Below are 20,421 nucleotides of genomic sequence, written 5' to 3' on the forward strand. Positions count from 1 at the left end.
TATCTTTTGGTGCATATCCCTTGCATTGTAAGTTAAAAGAAAAAAAAATCTGTTGACCAGTGACTATGTCTCTTTCTTTCCCTTTCTCTTCTGCCCATCTCGGGCAATGTATGGCCTTCTTTTCCTGGGAGACTGAGCTCCAGCTACTATAGTCTAGTTTCATTATGTGTTAAATAGAATCATGTGATCTAGTTTAGGAATTTAACCATCATTTGCAATGTGTTTCTATGAGGAAATGTATTCAAGAGTTTCAAATAACATATTTCCAACTTTAGCTCCAAGACATTACTCATGTCCATCTATTTCTTGAGTAACACAGCCAGCACTCTGATTTAAGCCTTTATCACCTCTTGCCTGGATTATTACAATTACCTCCTAATTTGTCTCCCTGCCTCAAATAATGTTCTCTCTCTCTCTGTCTGTCTGTCTTTCTCTCTCTTCTCTCTCTTTCTCTCCGTCTCTCCCTCTACCTGTCTGTCTCTGTCTGTCTTTCTCTCTCTCCCTCCCCTCGCTAGCTCATTTTCTGTATAGCTGCTAAAGTGCAAGGGCAAGTCTGACATGACATTCTCTTGCTCAGTAAACTCCACAGGGATTCCCTATTACCTCTAGAATTAAATGTAAACCCTTCCACTTAACATTTAAAGCGCTGTACCTTTTGGCCCCAACCAACCTTAACACACTCCTCCTCCAGAGCTTAGCCTTTTTGCTGTTTCCCCAATCTCCTCCTGTCTCCATGCCTTCTCCCCTTGGCCTGGAATGTGCTTCTTTATCTCCATCTTTTAGTATTCCTGGTTCTCTCCAAAGTGCAACTTGAATGCCACTTTCTACATAAAGTCTTCCCTCATCTCCCCAGATGCTAGTACCTCCCCCCCCCCAATCACCTTGTATCTGTTATAATTACGTATGTAAATGTTTCCTCCCCAAAAAGAACGTAAGCTCCTTGAAGACAGGGACTTTTTCATGTCTGTCTTTGTATCCCCAATATCTTGTTGATTGATTAACGTCATCCTTTCATCAGCTCAGGGAGTGACTGTAGTCTTATTTGGTCATGGTTTCCAGTCTTTCAGAGAAATGTACCACCGCCTTTCCCCCTCAAGCTGGTCTTCTCCATCATTTCAACAGAAACTTCTTCATCCTGGAAGGTCTTGGAACTCACACCGTAGACATACCCTTAGCCCCAGAAGTCCTTCCCTCTGACTGGTTGACTCTTCCCAGAACTTCCATTTAAAGCAGGGCTCCAGGCTAGCCACATCTTCATTTCTCACTGGGCTGAAGCCCTCCCAACTTCTCCATCATATTCCCCCTTTTCAGCTTCCTTTTATCTATTGTTCTCCCCATCAGATTTGTAAGTTCCTTGAAGACAGGAACCATCTTTTTTTTTGCTTGTATTTGTATCTCCAGAGCTTAGCCCAGTGTCTGGTACCTACTAAGTCCATAGTACATGCTTATTGCTTGACTGACCATTTCCAGTTTACATGGATCCTGGCAAGAGGCTACCACATTTTCAGGAACCATAAATTAATCAATCCATAAACATTTATTAAGTATTTACTATGTACCAGGCACTAAATACTGAGCACTCTGCAGCTGTCAGGGATTCAGCTAGCCTTCTCCACATTTCTATGGTGTTTTGGGGTTTTGCAAAAAGCTATACAACCTGGCATAGCCTGGCTTACATGTCTCATGTTTCTTCTGTCTGCACAGATCAACTTGACATCATTTCCATGGCTGAGACAACCATGATGCCAGAGGAGATTGAGTTGGAGATGGCAAAAATTCAGCGTCTTCGGGAAGTCTTAGTCAGAAGGGAATCAGAACTCAGGTTTATGTAAGTACCAGAGAAAACAGTACAGGAGACCCAGCCAATGAGAAATGGTATGAATGATACAAAGAAATATGGAGACACTGATGATGGGAGTGGGGGACACATATTTATGGATACTTAGTGGTTTGAATTTCTTTGAAAATGAAGAGGGCCTATTGGGCAGATTGTATGCTCAGCAGTACCTAGGAATGATGGATGGGCTTTCCAGGGAAATTACCATTTTTCATTTGGAACCTGGCAGGGCGGAATGCAAGCTGGCAAAGCCAATCTGGGTCGTGCACAGTACTGCTCTCTCCTTAGGATCATTTTATCCCAGAATAAGTTGAACAGCCCTTGTAGGTAAAAAAAAAAAAACCAAACCAAAAACAACCACTCCATTTTATTTTCATAGGGACAGAAGAGCTGTATCTTTAACTGTGCTCCAAAAGACTGAAAGGAAGACCTTCATGCCTAGAAGCAAGGGGAGATTTGCACTATTTTTTTTTGCTTTCTCTGATAGGTTAGAAAAAGGAAAAGTAATTACAGATGAAATATCCACTGTCTGTCTGTCTGTCTATTTATCTGTCTACCCGTTTTTCTTTTCTTTTTTTTTGGAGGGCCTCTGCCTGACTACCTGTCTATCTTTCTATCTGCCTGCATTTCTGTTCTATTTATCTTATTTTCTCTCTGTCTGTCTTTCTGTCATTTTACCTCTCTGCGTCTCTCTCTGTCTCTGTGTGTGTCTCTGTCTCTCTGTTTCTCTGCATGTGCATGTGTGTGTCTCTGTCTCTCTCTCTCTATCTGTCTTTCTGTGTCTCTGTCTCTGTCTGTCCCTCTGCTTGCCTGCCTGCCGGTCTGTCTTTCTGTCTATCTACCTGCATTTCTGTTCTATTTATCTGATTTCCTCTCTGTCTTTCTGTCATTTTACCTATCTCTCTCTGTCTCTCTTGGTGTCTCTCTGTCTCTGTGTGTGCATGTGTGTGTCTCTGACTCTTGTCTCTCTGTCTCTCTGTGTGTGCATGTATGTCTCTGTCTCTGTGTGTGTGTCTTTCTGTGTCTCTGTCTGCCTGTGTCTCTCTCTCTATATATATGTATATATATCTACCTACCTATCTGTATCTATTCAGCCTCCTCAAAAGTCCTCCTCTGATGCCATATCATGGCACTCAGTGACTTTGGATTCATGAAGCCTATGCCAGTGAAACAGAAACTCTGCCAGGTTCTACCCAAGCTAAAGAGATTTCAAGTCCAGGCCAAGAGATGACTCATGTACCTGTCGCATGAGGACCTGTCTATCTCCTTCAATTAAACACAAAACCCATGTATTAAGAGCCTCTGATGTGCTAAATATGGAGGGAGTTATCATCACCAGAAAGCTAACTACAAGGGGATAATTTTGGCAGGGGGGGGGGGTGAAGAGGAAGACAACACCTCATGAAGATACTTTAGGAAGACTTGGAGAGATTGTAACCTGGGTCAGTGGAAGGCATACCCACACAGGCAGAATTGCAGTGCCTTAAGGGCTGAAGTATAGGGATTTCCACCAGAGAATTTAGACTCACTCTTTGGATTAACTAAGCCTTTGGAGGCAGAGAAGCAGAGGATGACAATGATGGAAACACCGACAGCTCCTACCCAATCAGCCCTGCTGTTAATAACCAAAATGAAACGGGTTTTTTTGTTTTGTTTTGTTTTTTCTTTTTTCTTTTTTTTTTTTTAGCAAATCTACTGCTAAATATTAACACCTTTCAGCCCATGGAGACCTTAGTGAGTCAGATGAATGCTTCATAGTTGAAGATGTTCTTTGGCTCCAAGTATGGTCCTCTAAGAATTTGCTCAGTGACATGAGAAGGTGTCACATGCCTCCTGCTCCCTACCTACCCTTAGAATGATTCTCCCAGAGATCTCCTTCCCCAACTACTCTTTCTTCCTCTTTGCTAGCTTTGTTCTTCCTTCCCCATCATCTCTTAACCAAGATGATGAAAAGGCTTGGGAGGGATATCCAAACCATTCCTAGCCTCATAGATCCTCGTAGAATCACCCAGCTTCCTTCGAGAGTACAGATACAGCACCTTCTCCTATTTTGTTTTTTACTATTCATCTGTTTATCATGGAAAACTTTCGTTTTCTGGAACACTGGAATCAGTGTGGAGGCCAGCCAGGAGCTGAGGGAATATAGATATTGTCTTTGGCTTTCTCACATGGATTTTAGGGCAAACTGGATAAGTTTGGTCACCAGAAGCCAAAGTATCCCTAACGGGGATCGTCTCCACTGTTGTTATGTTTATCACTTTGCCCAGGGCCTTATGATAAGTGGGAAATGGACAATAAAAGAGTCCTGCTAGGCCAGACCTCGGTTTGGGGCCTCTCTGTATCATGTCCCTGTCGGACAAGTTCTCTCAGCTCACAGTGATTAGGCTCCTAACCAGGCAATATCAAACCTGAGGTACATAGACCAAGTTCTTACCTCGGCAGATGGCAAGTACCTGTTTATAAATATATATTCCTGCAGCAAGTGTGCGTGGGTGCCCACCTAGTTACATATGTTTTCTTAAAACACAAATCTGACAACATCAACTCCCTACTAAAAAGCCCTTAATGATTCCCTATTGCCTCTACGATAAAATATATAATTCCCAGCCTGGCATTGAAAGCCCTCCCATAATCTGGTACCCACCTGCCTCTCCCTCACATACTAAACTGCTCCAGTCATACTTGCCCCAGCAGAGAACATTCTTTCTCCCTTATTACCCACCCCCACCTCAGAGAATCCCTCTAGCTTACTTCAAGACCATAGCTCAGGTACCTTCTTTTTTTTTTTTTAACCATCCACCTGTTTATTATAGAAATCCCTAGCATTCCACTGTTGAGGCCAGCCAGAGGCTGGGGGAATCCACCCCAGGGGGCCATTTGTACTCACCCTTCCACCTCTCCCCTGGGGAGAGAGGAGAGGCACAACAGATAGACAGGGACAAGGGTCAGCAACATGTCTCTGCACAGTTTGGAGAAAAGGCAGAGTCTGGGAGGCCCCTATAGATCGTTCATCTTCAGTGTCCTTGGAGGAAAAAAAGAGATGAGGGACAAGTAGATCTTGCATACTTGTCAATGCAATGCGATGGAACGATGTGAAATCTTGATCCTGGGTGGGAGGAAAGGAAGGATGATGGACTCCTTTTTCTCTTCTCCTGTATCAGACTTTTCCTGATCACCAGTTAGAGTGCATTTTCCCTCCTGAAATTCCTTTGCAGAGGCGGCTAAGTGGTGCAGTGAATAGAGCACTGGCCCTGGAGTCAGGAGAACCTGAATTCAAATCCAGACTCACTCATCTTAACACTTACTAGTGGTGTGACCTTGGGCAAATCACTAAACCCCAATTGCCCTGCCTTCCCCCCTCCAAAAAGCAAAAAAAAAAAAAAAATAGAAATTGCTTTGCATTCCTTTACATTCACTTCTCTGTATACATGCATCCTTCCATTTCGGTTGAAAGCTTTTTGAAGACAGGAATTATTTCATGGTTGTTTTTGTATCCCCATTGCTTAGCATTTAATGTTTGCTGAATTGAATCATGTGCATGAATGATTCCAGGTCTGAGTCTCACGTGCTTAATAATAAAAACAGCTAGTACTTATATAAGTGTGTTAAAGTTTGAAAAGCACTTTATAAATATTATCTCATTCAGTTCTTGAAGCAGCCCAGTTTAGTAGGCACTATTATTATCCCCATTTTAGAGATTAAGAAATTGAGGCAGACAGAAGGTAGGTGATCTGCCCAGCGTCTAGGGCTAGATTTGAACTTAGGTCTTCCTGATGGCAGTCATTCATCCCCAAGAATGCTTTGCTCATGAATAAGCAATCTAGAGTTCCACTCGACAATTCAATCCAACAACCACTGATTAAGTAACTGTTATGTGTCAGGTCAATTGAGAAAGTTTCCCAGATTCCCCTCTTACAGCTTGACCGTTTAGTAAATTTCACCTGACTGCCTTCAGCAAGCTAATAAACCTCTTAGAAATCTAAATACTCCAGGTGCGGGGAGCACTGCCTGCGAATCCCTGGGAGTTGGGAGCTTTTTAATTCTTGCCTCTATGTGCTGTTCCTGTTGCGTAGTCCTCTGTCTCCAGTCCTGCTTAACTACAGGAGAGAACTTTCCTGATAAAGTCAGTAACTTGAGACTCCTTCTCTTGCCCTTAATTCCAATGCTGAATCACATCATTAGCTTTTAATAACTCCATTTGCCAGCTCCTGGATGCCTGCCTTTGCTTCTTTGCGTCACACGGACCCTACACATCCTGCTGTTTATCTTGGTTTCAGATAATTAAATATCTGCATCTATGAAAGGTTGAGGGGATAATTTGTTTTATCTTCATTTTGCACCCGTTTGCCAAATTTTAATAAAAGAGAATATAGGACAGTGTCTCAGCTTGCTTTGGGCAGTAGCGGGTTCTAATCAGCAACAGCCAGAACTCTTGCAAGGAAAGCATTGGGAGGGAAAAAGGATCATTAGAAACTGGGGAGATCACTGTGGAGGAAGTGAGTTCAGATATATTATTTTTCCCTGGATAGTAGTAAAGACACCTCTGGACCCTTAGCTAATGTTCACAGACCCCTAAGTTTGGCCAAAGGGTGAGAAAAAAGGCTTGTGATTTTTGTCAGGATCCAGAGCCGTGGGTTGTGGCTAGAGATGTGGGACTGAAGGACTGAGATGAGTCATAAAACAAGCATGGCCCATTTGATTGCGCACTGACTTGGCAGCAGGAATAGGATAGGGACTGTCATTGTTTAGTTGTTTCAGTTATTTCCGATTCTTTGTGACCCTATTTGGGCTTTCCTTGGCAGAGATACTGAAATGGTTTGCCATTTCCTACTCCAGGTCATTTTATAGATGAGGAAACTGAGGCAAACAGGGTTAAGTGACTTGCCCAGGGTCACACAGCTAATGAGTATCTGAGGCTGGCTTTGAACTCAGGTCTTCCTGATTCCAAACCGGGTGCTCTATCCACTGACCTACCTAGCTTACAAATAGGGACTAACCCCATGATTTTATTGGTATAGGGAGAACTCAGTTGAAGAAACTCCCTCTACCAATGTAGGTTGGCACCTTCTATGCTGCTCCTAATACTGTCTGCCCTAGAATACTGATAGGATAAATGATTTGCCCAGGGTCACAAAGTCAGGGTGTGTGAGAGGCAGGTTGTGAATACTTTTGTAGGCTTCAAGGCCTCAGCAAGTCCCTTGCCTGTCCAAGCATCAGTTTCTTTATCTATAAAATGGGCATAATAACAGCATCTACCTCACAGGGATGTTGGGAGAATCAAATGAGATAACACACAGAGTGTCCTGCGAATTGTTAATTATTATTATTCTCCTTTTCTACGACACCCTGCCCCTTCACATCGGGAATACCTGGATTCAGATCCTTCCTCTTACTCTTAAAAGCTATGACCATGGGCACACATGAGTGAGACCAAGGGAAGGAGTAAGGATGGCTCCAAAGCTGTGAACCTAGGTAAATGGGAGTGCCTAGGTAAATGGTGGTGCCCTCAGAAGAAATGAGGAAGTTTGGAGGAATGACATTTTTCCCTACGTGGGAAAATACATTAATTTCCATTTTGAATATGTTGAGTTTGAATTGCCTCTGGGTACTATGGGAAAAGCATCATCATTAGACATAGAGGACCTGGGTTCAAATCCTATCTCTGATGCTTATGACCTGTGTGACCTTGGACAAGTCATATCACCTTCCAGACCCTCAGTTTCCCCATCTGTAAAATAGAGGGGTCAGACTACATGATTTCCAAAGTCCCTTATTATCTATGATTTTATGAATATCCGGTTGGATATATTTAGCAAGGAGTTGGTAATATGGGACTGAAAGACTTAATGGAGAAGTAAGGGCTGGATATATAGATTTTGGGGGCTATCTGCATAGAGATGATCATTGGAGGGGCTTGGGACAGAGCCTTAGAGAATATACTCATGCTTAACGGGCAGGAATGAATGATAATCTACCAAGGGAGACTGAGAAGGAATAATCAGGCAGATAGCAGAAGAGCTTTCCCTCCCAAAGCACTTTGTCTTTTACTGCTTTGTATGTGTTCATATTTATTTAGTTTATATTTATGCTGCACACACACATATACTTTATATTTTTATTTATATTTTTTATTTATCCTGAATACATTTTATATTTTATTTATGCCTATTCTGAATATGTACACATGTACTTTATGCTGAACATATTACATATATATATGCATATGTTGTTGTTGAGTCATTTCAGTCATGTCTGACTCCTTGTGATCCCACTTGGGTTTGTTTGGGGTTTTTTTGCTTTTTGGAGGGCAGTTGGGGTTAAGTGACTTGCTCAAGGTCACACGGCTAGTTTTTGTGTTAAGTGTCTGAGGTCAGATTTGAACTCAGGTCCTCCTGACTCCAGAGCCGGTTCTCTATTCACTGTGCCACCTAGCCGCCCCTATTTGGGGTTTTCTTGGCAAAGATAGTGGAGTGGTTTGCCATTTCCGTCTCTAGGTCATTTTACAGATGAGGAAACTGAAGTAAACAGGGTTAAGTGACTTGTCCAGGGTCACACAGCCAGTAAGTATCTGAGGCCAGGTTTGAACTCAAGAAGAGGAGTCTTCCTGACTCCAGGCCCAGCTCTCTATCCACCAAGCCACCTAACTGCCCCTATATATGCATATACATACATATATATGTTCAGCATACATATGAAGCATATGTAAAAATATATACATATTAGCATATACTTGTTGTGTTCGCCTTTGAGATATAAGCTCCTTGTGCAGGGATTATCTCACCCTTTGTACTTGTATCTCCAGAACCTAGCATATAGGTTAAAGCTTATTGAGAGAAGCGTCATGAAAATCCAGAGGGTTTCTAGAAGAAAAGGACAGTTAACAACGTCAAAAACCAGGCGGGATGGGGACTGAGAAAAGGTCATTGACTTCCGTAGTGGATGTGTTGTTGGTGAGCTTGGAGAGAGTAATTTCTGCAAGGTAGTGGGGCTGGAAAACAGAACAGAAAGAGAGTAGAAGTGGGAGGTGACTGATGTTTTGAAGGACAGCAGCTCAAGAGCCCAAAGGCTACACATGTCAACAGGGTGTCATGGAATCTTTGGCATAGAATAGGACCTTCGAGTGGAGACAGAAAAGGGTAGTCGAAACAGTCCTAAATCTGAAGATAGGAAACTTGAACCAGACATTTATTAGTTGCATGACCTTGGACAACTCAACCCCAGAGAGCATCAGCTTCCTCGTCTATAAAATGGAATAATAATAATTATACTACCTTCTTCAAGGTTGTTATGAGGAAAGCACTTCAGAAACCTTAAATGCTATAGGAACATGAACTGTTGTGAAGCCAGTCCTCTATCCTTATATGAAGCATGTCCCGATTGTGTGTGGGGTTAAGGTTTAAGTCAAACAGAAACTCAGAGTAGACCATGTGCATTGAATTCAGTGTCTTTTTTCAAAAGTCGTAAATGGGTTTGTCAGCTAGTATGGGAAGCTGAAAATAAGAAATAAAAACAATTAATCAGCAAAGGGTTGGAGATACAAAGAAAGTCAAATCAATAAGCATTTATTAAGGGCCTACTATGTGCAAGGCAGTGTGCTAAACACTGGGAATACAAAAGCAAAAACCAGTCCCTTCCCCAAGTAGTTCACAGTCTAATGAAACCAATCCTTGTGTTCAAGGAACTTAGGTTCTGATGGGAGAGAGAACATGTATATAAATAGGTACATAAAAAATGTTTATCAAGTAGATAAAATGTAACCTTAGAGGGGAAAATTCCAAGAACTAGGGTTTTTGGGAAAGACCTCGTGCAGAACCGTGGCCTTTGAGCTGACCCTTGAAGGAAGCCAGGGTTCTAAAGAGGCAGCAGGGGTGAGAGGCAGCCAATTCAAAGGCAAAGAGGGAAAATGGAGAGACATCCAAGGAACAGCAATTAGGCAGGTGAGACTGGACCATAGAATAAATGAAGGAAAGGAAGAGTAAGAAAACTAGAAAGGTAGAAAGGGAAAAGGTTATAAAGAGCTTCAAATGCCAAACAAAGGACTGCACATCAAAAGGAAAACATTAAACCCTGAGGGAAGGCAGGGTCCTGCCTCCCTCCGCAGCCCTCTCTCTAGAAGGATGCCTAGAAATCTCCCTTGTCTCCCTGTCACTTGGCCAGCTCATGGGAGCCCACTGCGATGGGGTGACACGCGGGTGTAATCCCTGACTGAAGCACGCAGCCTCCTCCGCCCACAGGGAACCTTTACATTTTCACATGTTCTTCATTTGCATTTTTCTTCTTCCCTCTACCAAGTCGAAGTCTGGAGAAAAAGCTTCAAGTCAAGGGCAAATTGAACCGTGTACATTTATGTAACCTGACACATCTTGGCCACATTCTGCAGGTGTCATTGTCACCTCGCTCTCACTCCGGGTTTTAAATAGAACCTCCCCAAGCTGAGGCTCTAAGCACAGGTCACTGTCTCCCAGTTGTGAAACTCATAAGGTAGGAGAAGAGCCAGTGCTTAAAATGCAAGAGGCCTTAAAAGCAATTTGTCACAGCCCCTGATTACAAGGATCTGAGGAAGGGAGGAGAGAATAAAGGTGAGCTCAGAAAGGTCCCAAGGTAGATTTCTAAAAGGAATGAGCGCCATGCTGAATTTCTGAAGGCTCTGTGTAGGGGGGTGGGGGGGGGGGGGGGGGTTGCAGGTGAAATGAGGGCACTCTGAGTTCGATGAATCTGAAAAATCAGATACTTGATCAGTTTTTCCTACCCATTTTAATTCCTTCAATTGGCAGCAAATATCTCTCCAGATGAGTGAGTATATGGTAACCCAAGCATCCTCACTAGGGAAGGGAAAAGGAAATTCATGCATAAGACTTTTGTGTCCAAAGGAGGTTTATTAAAAGATATTCTTTATAGTTGGCCAGAGATGCCAGTGGGATATTGTGGGCCTCCAATCCTCATCCAAAGTGGGGTGATGTGATAGAGAGCTCCATATATTAATTCCCGGCTTTCCTTTTTTAATTTAGGAAAACTGCTATCTTTGATATGCATTAGAGATACTTTCTCCTTTTGGGGGCTTCCAAAATGGTGTCTTAACAAAGCAAGATATTATCTACTTCCTTTGCTTACACATCTACACTTTGAGATATTTGAGTGTACTAATCATTGAAGGGGAGAGTTTGATAATAGAATGTTCCTTGATTTACAAAAGATTAACTAATGAGGGTATTGTGAAGGGTCTTCCCTATGATGCCAGGTGCTATGGGGATACCTGCGCCCAGATGGACACTTTATCTATGAAATATGTGTATTTATATGTATTTAAGAAGAGGAAATTTTCCTGGCTTATTTTAGGAAGAGTAAAAAAAAAGAATAATTAACACTTATCAAATATGTGCAAATTATCTGGTAAGTGCCAGGAGAATGATCTTGAGTTGTTCCCTCAAGTGAAGGACTGAGGCTTCACAGAGATGTTCATGTTTTTTAGCCCCCTGGGGATCCCATACAGACAGGTCCCTATTAGTGCAAATAATGAATCCCTTTGAAGTAGTTGCATTATTTGAATTTGAACTGCATATTTTCATTAGGCTGGAACCAATTACCATATTTTACATAATTATAACTTCAAATAGTTTGAATTCAAAAACATGGGACCACTTCAGGGGATTCATTATTTGGTCTAATCAGGGTCTAGCTATATGTGAAATGCTAACTCATATTCAAATTAACATCTCAAAAATAATCCCAAAAAGGGGAGAAAGGCTTACTATTTTAGTTATTTATAAATGTGTGTACATTTATCTATCTATCTATCTATCTACCTATCTACCTACCTACCTACCTTTATTTAGGATAAAGATCCTAAAAAAGGGATAAAGACTTTATTACTACAGTTATTTGTGTGTGTGTGTGTATACATAATACAAAAGAGAGAGAGAGAGAGAGAGTCTATAGCAAGGAATTAAAGTTCATTTGCATTCCTGAGAGTGAGGAACTTCCAGTTACAAAAATTCTAAGAAGAAAAAGCATACCTTCATACACACCATACAAAAGGGTACTAGAAACTACAGAGGCCAGATATTACGAAGAACATTGCTGAATGTAGTAGATTGGGCACTGAATCAGAAAGATGGGACTTGGTTCAAATCCCAAATCCTTCCTCCCACTCCCGTTGTGTGACCTTGGGAAAGTCACTTAACCTCTCTGTGCCACAGTTTTTTCATCTGTACAATGAGGGGATTGGACTCAATGTCCTCTAAGGCACCTTACAGCTCTAAATCTATGATCCTAAGTTAAAGTTTTATTGGATCTGCTACTAACCATCTTTGACACTGCCTTCAGTGATGAGGGACCATGGAGAACTATGAGTATTTGGTCACACATATTCTTATCAAGGTACCAGAGAATAGGCCCATTACCACTCATGGTTCATAGGATGGCCACCATCATGCTGGAGCATCCAGCTTTTGACCCTGAGCCAAAACATACGCACATTCAACTGGTCCCTGTTACACAAAGCATATGCAAATAATACACATAGTACAGGAGGGAGAGCAAGTGTGTCTGAATAGGGGAGACCCTGAAAGATCTCAGGTCAAGTTGGCATTTAAGTTGAGCCATGAAGAGCACTCTAGGGCAAGCATTCTCAGCCAAGGGTCCTTGAACGTTTTTTTGTAATATCTTGGTAACCGTATTCCAACATAATTGGTTTCCTTTGTAATCCTAAGCATTTTATTTTATGCATTTCAAAACATCATTTTGAGAAGGGATTCATAGGCTTCACCAGACTGCCCGAAAAAAGGTGAAGAATTTCTGCTCCTAGGATATTTTCAGAAAAACCTGAAAAGACTTACATGAACTGATGCAGAGTAAAGTGAGCAGAACCAGAACACTGTACATGGTAACAGCAATATTGTACGATGAACAAATGCGCGTGACTTAGCTATTTTCAGCAATGCAATGATCCAAGAAAATCACAAAGGGCACGTGATGAAAAGTGTTATTTGTCTCAAGAGAAAGAATTGAGGGAGTCTGAACGCAGTTAGAAGCATGTTATTTTACACTTTATTGTGAGTGTGTGTGTGTGTTGGTCTGCATGTTCTTTCACAACATGACTAATATGGAATATGTTTTGCATGATTGTACACAACCTATAGCAAGTTGCTTACCATCTAAGGGAGGGGGAAGGGAAGGGAAGGACGGAGAGAATTTGGAATTCAAAATTTAAAAAAAAAAGAACGTTAATTCTTTTTACATGTAGTTGGAAAATAATACTATTTAAAATTTAAAAGACAAAAATCCAAAAGAATTTCTGTTCTAGGAATTCCAGGAGGTTGGGAGTGAGGAGAGCATCCTATTTAAGTGATAAACTAGGGCTTGTCATCTCTGGGGCTGTGGAAGTGAGGAGCATCAAGACAAAATGAAAACACCGGCTATGGGGAATTTCCTGTTGCTTCCTTATTTTGTAAACTTAGCAAACCTTGAATTCTCCCAGAGAAGCCTGTGTCTGGGGGAGGGGGAGGGCAAGACTACGACTGATAAAGAGCCTTCTTCCCAATCTCTGCCTGCCTCTAGACTTGACTGCTTTGGTCAGCAGGGACAGTTAAAGGCTCATCTCTATCTAGTTAATGGTTTATATTTTGTGGCAGGATATCCCTTGCTGGTGTTTGATCCATAACCAGCCAATGCTTGGCCGGCTCCTGTTTTTGCATTTATTCTTCAAATGAGAACCTTAAGAAACCCGAGGCTAGCTTCTCATAATGTTTCTATGAGAAAAGGTCCAGAGAGAAATGTGGGAGGAGGAAGGAAAGTCGAATCCATTTGCCAAACGTTCCTAGGATTTTTCTTTGCAAGTTCTGAGCCTTTCGGAATAGTCTTTTAGACATTGACTCAAATAATATACTGATTTTGATCTTTCTAAAGATTTAATTTGTCTGGGGAGAAATCTTATAGGATCATAGGCTTCGAGACAGAATGAACCTCCTCATTTTACAGAAGATGAACTGAGCACCCAGAAAGCTCCATCAAGTGACTTGTCCAAAGTTTCACGGGTAGTTTATTTATTACAGGAAATAATAATAATTGCTAACACTTAGGTAACACTTTAGATTTTGCAAAGCACTTTACATATGCACTCATTCAATCCTTGTAACAACCCTGTGAGGTAGGTACTTTTATTATCCCCCATCTCACAGATGAGGAAACTGAGGCCCAGAGAGTTTAAGGGACTTACTCAGGGTCACAGAGGTAATAAGTACCTGGGGCAGGATGTGAATTCAGGTTTTCAAGTTGTTCCTTTTTTTTTTTTTTGCTTTTTGGAGGGCATTTGGGGTTAAGTAACTTGCCCAAGGTTACACGGCTAGGTTTTTGTGTGTGGGTATTAAGTGTCTGAGGCCGGAACCCAACTCGGTCCTCCTGACTCTGGGGCTGGTGCTTTACTCACTGTGCCACCTGCCTGCCCCTTGAATCCAAGTTTTTCACTGGTATCTAACTCATCTAACTTGAGAAATCTAGGAACCAAGAAACAGCCATAGCATAAGAAGAGAGGGTCAGAGCAAAGGATACAGCCAGATCCTAGTTGCTAGAAGGAGGGTTGCTGGGTGTTGGGTACTATGATCTTTTCAGTTGTTTTTCTATCTCATCCATCTCTTTATGACCCCATTTGGGATTTTCTTGGCAAAGATACTGGAGTAGATTGCTATTTCCTTATCCAGTTCATCTTACAGATGAGGAAACTGAGGCAAACAGGGTTAAGTGACTTGCCCAGGGTCACACAGCTAGTGTGACAGTCTGAGGCTGGATTTGAACTCAGGTCTTCCTGACTCCAGGTCCCAGCATTAGTTGTCATTATGATCTTTAGGCCAACAGCAAAAAGGAGACTAAGGGGCCTGCCGAAGTATCTCCTCAGAACTCAGAACACTAAGGATACACTAAAATTTCATTGGACCTCCTTCTTCCAGATGAGAATGCCTAGCTCCCATCCTTCACACCAATGCTAAAGGCCAGGCATTTTATAGGGAGGAGCAGGAACTCTAGCTGGCCCATATGATGGTTTCCCACATTGATACCATAGAGTGATGCAGCAAACCTACCCTCTTAATCGCTTCAGCTTAATCTTAGTAAGTAAATGCAAGCAATTTACTAAGAGCGTACTTTGCAGAGTAGGGACTCATTTGTATTGACAGAAGGAATTTCTTCATGTAGAGTCCCTTATTCCAGGAAAATCATAGATCCCATCCAAAATGTTCCTATGCAGGTGGAATTCTGAATCAGAGGTCAGTGAATCAGTCAACAAACCTTTATTAAGTGCTTAATATGTGTCCAGCACTGTGCTAACTGCTAAAGATAAAGATAAAGTGAAAACCAGCCTCTGACTATGCATTCTAACAGAGGTAGACAATATGTAAATAATGAGGGGTCTATAAGATCTGTATTGAGTAACTGGCTGGCAATTAATTTGAAAGGGGAAGGCATTAGCAGCTGGAGGGGATAGGGAAAGTTTTCCCAAAGAAATTTTGGGAAAGATGAAGGAAGCCTGGGAGACAAAAATTTAATGTGAGGGGCAGAGCATTCCAGGAATGCAGGAGAGCCTTTGGAAAGGCATAGAGAGAGATGGCACATCTTGTGGAAAGAACAGCAAATAGGCCAGTTTCCCTGGACTGTAAACTACAAAGAGGAGAGCAAGATGTAAGACCAGAAAGGGAGGGAGGGACCAAGATATGCAGAGTTTTTAAATGCCAGACAGAAGACTCCGTAGTTTACCCTAGTGGCAATAATGGAGCCATTGGAAGTTCATTTATCAGACTTCTCTCTGCCTTAGAAAAATCCCATTGGCTACTGAATGGAGGATGAAGATGGAGAAGAAAGAGTGGAGGTAGAGAGAGACCAGTTGGAAAGTGTGGGAAACAAAGGAAGGAATTCTGTTTCCACAGGATTAAAGCTCCTCCCAGATGGGAGTAATAGCGGAATGTAAATCAGAGTGACTGGTTCTAATCTGAGAGCAGATCCAGGCTTCTGATGAGGTAAAAGGTCAGAACGTTGTACACATACTTAATGGGCTGTTTGAGGGGGAACCCATCAGGGAGGACAACATGAAGCGGGAGGTTCAGGAGGCTGCATCTAGCCAATGGAGAGCAAGGGGGGAGGGTGGAATTCGAATTGGGAACAGCATAAAAAGGCTGGCATTTGTCTAAGCAAGCATACCCTCCATTTGGGAGGTACCCATTCACTAGGAATGTAAAATAAACGTAAAATAAATGTAATGAGAACTCGCCTGGCTTCACAATGAGTATTGTTTTTCTAGAGAGAGCACGTATCTCCCAGAAAGCTATTACAATAATCCAGGTGAGATGTGAGGAGGAACCAAACCAAGTTTGTGGCTGGTTGTTAAGGGAAGGGAACATAGAGGAGAAATGTTGGGAAAGTAGAAACCATAAGATTTGGCAACACATCATACATGTGGGGGTGAGTGAGCATGAGGAAGGGAAGATGACACTGAGGCTAGGAGACTGACTGACTGGGATAGTCATAAAGAAGTTTGGAAGAAGGAGAGTTTTGTAGGGAAAATAAAGAGTTTTGCTTTGGATAGGTGGTGTTTAAGATGTCTCCAGGACACCCAATTCAAGATGTCCAAAGCACAATTAGTTCTATAGAAGACCTGGCTTATTTTTCCCACTCTTCCATCACAGCTTTGTGATCATAGATAAGTCATAATTTTCTTTGCACCCTGGTGTTTCCAAAACGTGGATAATAAGAATACTGCTGGAAAGATAAAGTTTTCTGAGATTCCTTAATAAAGATCGCTGGGATAGGGTAGGAAAGCAGGGAAGGGGAGATAATAGAATTTGACCCAAATGCCCCCTAGGCATCTGAAAATCAGTTTGTCCAAAACAGAGCTTATTCTTTCTCCCAAAAACTGTCATTCTCTAGACTTCCTTATCACTATTGAGGGGACCTCCATCCTTCCAGTCACCTCGGCTTACAACGTCACTGCCATGCTCTGCTCCTCAGACTCACTCCACATATGCACACCTAATCATATGTAATTGTTACTTTTAAAGTGACATTAGGAAATTCCTGGTCACATTGATTATAAATAGATGCTTTTGCCTAACAACAGGCAGTGAAACCTCCCAGGTCATTAAAACACTTAGTCAGTCAGCACAGTCCTTCATCCTTAAAGGACTGGTAATTACAAACTGTTGGGTCAACTCTCCATAGACTCATTGGGCTTCTTAGGCCAGTTAGAACTGACTAGGAGCTCTTCTCCCTTCTAATCTTGGGAATAATTACAGTTGGTTTGGCTGGGTTGGGAAGGAGCTCTAGCAATAAACAGCCTTGAGTTCATTAAACAAGTGTGCTTGCCTTCTCCTATGCACTTCCATTCTGTCTGTCTCCTTTTGTTCATACATATTCTTTAACTGTCTTGGGGAGGGAAAGGTCAGGGTTCCTTCTGACTCACAGCACTGATATATTTAACCAGAACTGCAGTAAATGAGAGAGACCTGAGAATCCTAGCAATGTTAATCAGCCAAATGGTTCATAGCGTTCCAGAATCAGAGCTGGAAGGAGCCTCTGAGATCATGTAGTCCAATCCCTTAAAACTGCGATTCTTCCAGCAAAGGGTTCAGCAGCCCTTGCCCTACGAGCAACGCGGAGGTAGCCGTGAATAATAATAGCATTTCTATAGTGTTTTACAGTTTGCAAAGCACTTTACACACCTTACTTCATTGATCTTCCCAACAACCTTGTGAGTAAGGCAGATAGTATTTTTATCCTCATTTTGCAGGTGAGATAACTGAGACTAGAAGAGATTGGGTGATTTAGCAGAGGGCCTAGTACATAAAGGGTACTTAATAAATGCTCCTGATTGATTGATTTACCCAGGGTCACACAGCTAGTGAGTGATTAAGACAGGGTCAGGTCCTGCACTTTATATACTGACCCACCTAGTTGCCCCAAGGATGGACACTCTAATGGTGACCAACAAACTGAAACTACTATTCTAATAACTGAACCATATCAATGCCATTTTTTTTTGAGGAGCTGTGGAGTCTGGACCTGAGATCATCTCAATGTACATAACTCTAGGTATGGAGAGACCTATCACCCATGTAGGCTGGTGTTGAGTCGTTTCAGTCATGTCCAATTCTTCATGACTTTGGGGGTTTTCTTGGCAAAGATACTGGAGTGGTTTGCCATTTCCTTTCCCAGTTTATTTTATAGATGAGGAATTCAGGCAAACAGGGTTAAATGACTTGCCCAGGGTCATACAGCTGGTAAGTATCTGAGGCCAAATTTGAACCCATGAAGATGAGTCTTCCTGATTCCCATCCCAGTGCTCTATCCACGGTGACACCTAGGTACCCAAGGGAGTCTGGTGACTCAACTGCAATTCCAAATTGCCTGGATCCCTGAGAAGTTAAATGAATGTTCCTAGGGGTTGCCACAGAGCTAGTGTGTGTCTGAGTCAGTTCCTGAATCCAAGTCTTGCTCATTTCAAGACCGAGCACTTTGTCAACTACACCGTTCCGCCAATATTCCCACCATGAACAAAATCAGAAGTACCGTGGCATAGTGGGTGGAGGGCTGGCCTCAGAGTTAAGAAGATTAACTGGATTCAAGAGTTACCTCTGATTCCTGTGAGCTGTGTTCTCCTGGGCAGATTGCTTCAGGCAACTCACTAAGACTAAATTAGTAGAGAGAGCTTCCTCACTAAGAAACCTTTACACCAATTGCAATCACAAGGATAGACCAAAAAAATAAAATGAGATGGCAAAATGAATTTTCGGCTAACTGGAAGGGTGGCACCTGAGTTCTCCTTAGATAAACTATACAGTTGATGGAGTTGATTTCATCGTCCACCCAAAGGTAAGTTATTTCATGGGGTATTTGGTCTCTTGCAATGCTCACGAAGCTGGGTATAAGCTAAAAAATAAAAAAGGAACAAATAGCTTCCTCATCCCTTAACAAAGAAACCAGCCCGCTGTTCCTTTTTCCCCTTCTGGAACCGCGACATAAACCAGCCAGTGATGAGTAAACACAAAGTTTTGGTGGGTTTTTTTTTTTTCATTTTACCCAATTTATCAAATGCCTGGATTATTGAACAAGTCCAGGAGAGAAGAGGAAGTGATATGAATGGTGGTCATGCTGGACACAGATGGAGGCAGTGATGGGTTGAAATCTTGCCTCAGACACTGTAGTGTGACTTGTAGGCAAATCATGGTGCCTCTCTATGCCTTAGTTTTCTCATTTGTGGGGTTTGGATTCAATGGCCTTCAAAGGCTGCCTTCTAGCTCTAAATCTACCATCCAATGAGCCTTGAAATCCAACCTGTGAGCCAAGAAGAGCCTCATTTAAGGCTGAGGCCGCTAGTATAAATAATGCCGTTTTTCTCACCAGACGTGAAATGGCATTGTTTCGCTTGGATTGAGTCATGAAGATAAGCTCAGCTCCCCATCTTCAGTGAGTTTTGATAAGATTAACTCAGCATGTGAAATGCCCAGGAACACCAGGGCAGCATCTGCAGGCAGAGTGATAGCTTAATTCTCTCTCCAGCCTGAAGCCCCTCTGGCCTTCCCAGATGGAAAGCTGTCTGCTCCTCTGATGGCAAGCTGAAGCGATCAGTCGGCCAAGGCCCTGGTGAGCAGCTTCCTGAGCCATTAGCGATTTCCTCATTGTTCATGGAGCTGAGCTCCCCTTTAACAAAGAAACCAGCCCGCTGTTTCTTTTTCCCCTTCTGGAACCATGACATAAACCAGCCAGTGATGAGTAAACACAAAGTTTGGTGCTGTTTTTTTCCCCTGATTTATCAAACGCCTGGATTATTGAAATAGCGTCCTATGGGTCTCTCAGTTTGTGGCTTGTTCCTTCTTTATATGCATTCATTTTCTACGTGGCCACTAAAATTATCTTTTTAAGGCACAGGTTTGTCTGGGGCCATCCCCTTGATGAAGAGGTTGGCATTCGGTGGCTTCCTACATCTTCTGGGATGAAGTGCAAACCATTTGGCTCCAATTTACCTTTTCAGACATTTCTTCTATCCAACCAAAATGGATATTAGCTGCTCTCTAGATCTGACCTTCCATTTCTCACCTTTGTATATTTACAATAACAGGTAAAGCCAGTTTAAAAAAAAAAAAAGCTCAGTAAGATACCCATTTAGTAAACTTGATGAGAGGGTATTTAGATATAATGACTGCTTACACTGGCTGCTCCCCCACCAGGGGTTTTGGCTGGCAACTGGCAACAGGAAGAGAAGGGAGATGTAGCTGTGACATTTACCCTACCCAGGGATAGAGAAAATGGAGGCCAGGACTGATTACAGACAATGTGGCTCCTTGCTGGAGCTGGATGCCCAGTCCACTCACTCTGGACCATGAGTCTAGGTCATTGTGTAGGCATTTCTTTGCTCTCACAAGGGAGAGTGACAGGATGGAACTGAACAAGGGGATGTCCAGAGTGGAAGATACAAAAGATATGGGAAAAATGTCAGCCTTATAGTAATAAGAAAAGGCAACTGAAAAAAAAAAAAAACCATTAATAACTCTTGACTTCCACTTAAGTGTTTAGATTTATTTGCCTAATCCCAGAATCCACTACCT

General features: G+C 42.3%; 1 protein-coding gene across 1 annotated transcript in view; it reads left to right on the forward strand.

Annotated features, from left to right (window-relative positions):
- Positions 1-20,421, forward strand: part of BMERB1 (bMERB domain containing 1) — a 140,282-nt gene that overhangs the window by 88,413 nt on the left and 31,448 nt on the right. Inside the window, exon 2 of the mRNA XM_069086460.1 lies at positions 1,705-1,828. Coding sequence (XP_068942561.1) covers positions 1,705-1,828 — 124 coding nt within the window. The remainder of the gene's footprint in view (positions 1-1,704; positions 1,829-20,421) is intronic.

Source organism: Petaurus breviceps, unplaced genomic scaffold (assembly GCF_028583685.1).
Source record: "Petaurus breviceps papuanus isolate PSGF00001 unplaced genomic scaffold, PetGlider_PUasm1.0 118, whole genome shotgun sequence".
Classification (NCBI taxonomy): domain Eukaryota; kingdom Metazoa; phylum Chordata; class Mammalia; order Diprotodontia; family Petauridae; genus Petaurus; species Petaurus breviceps.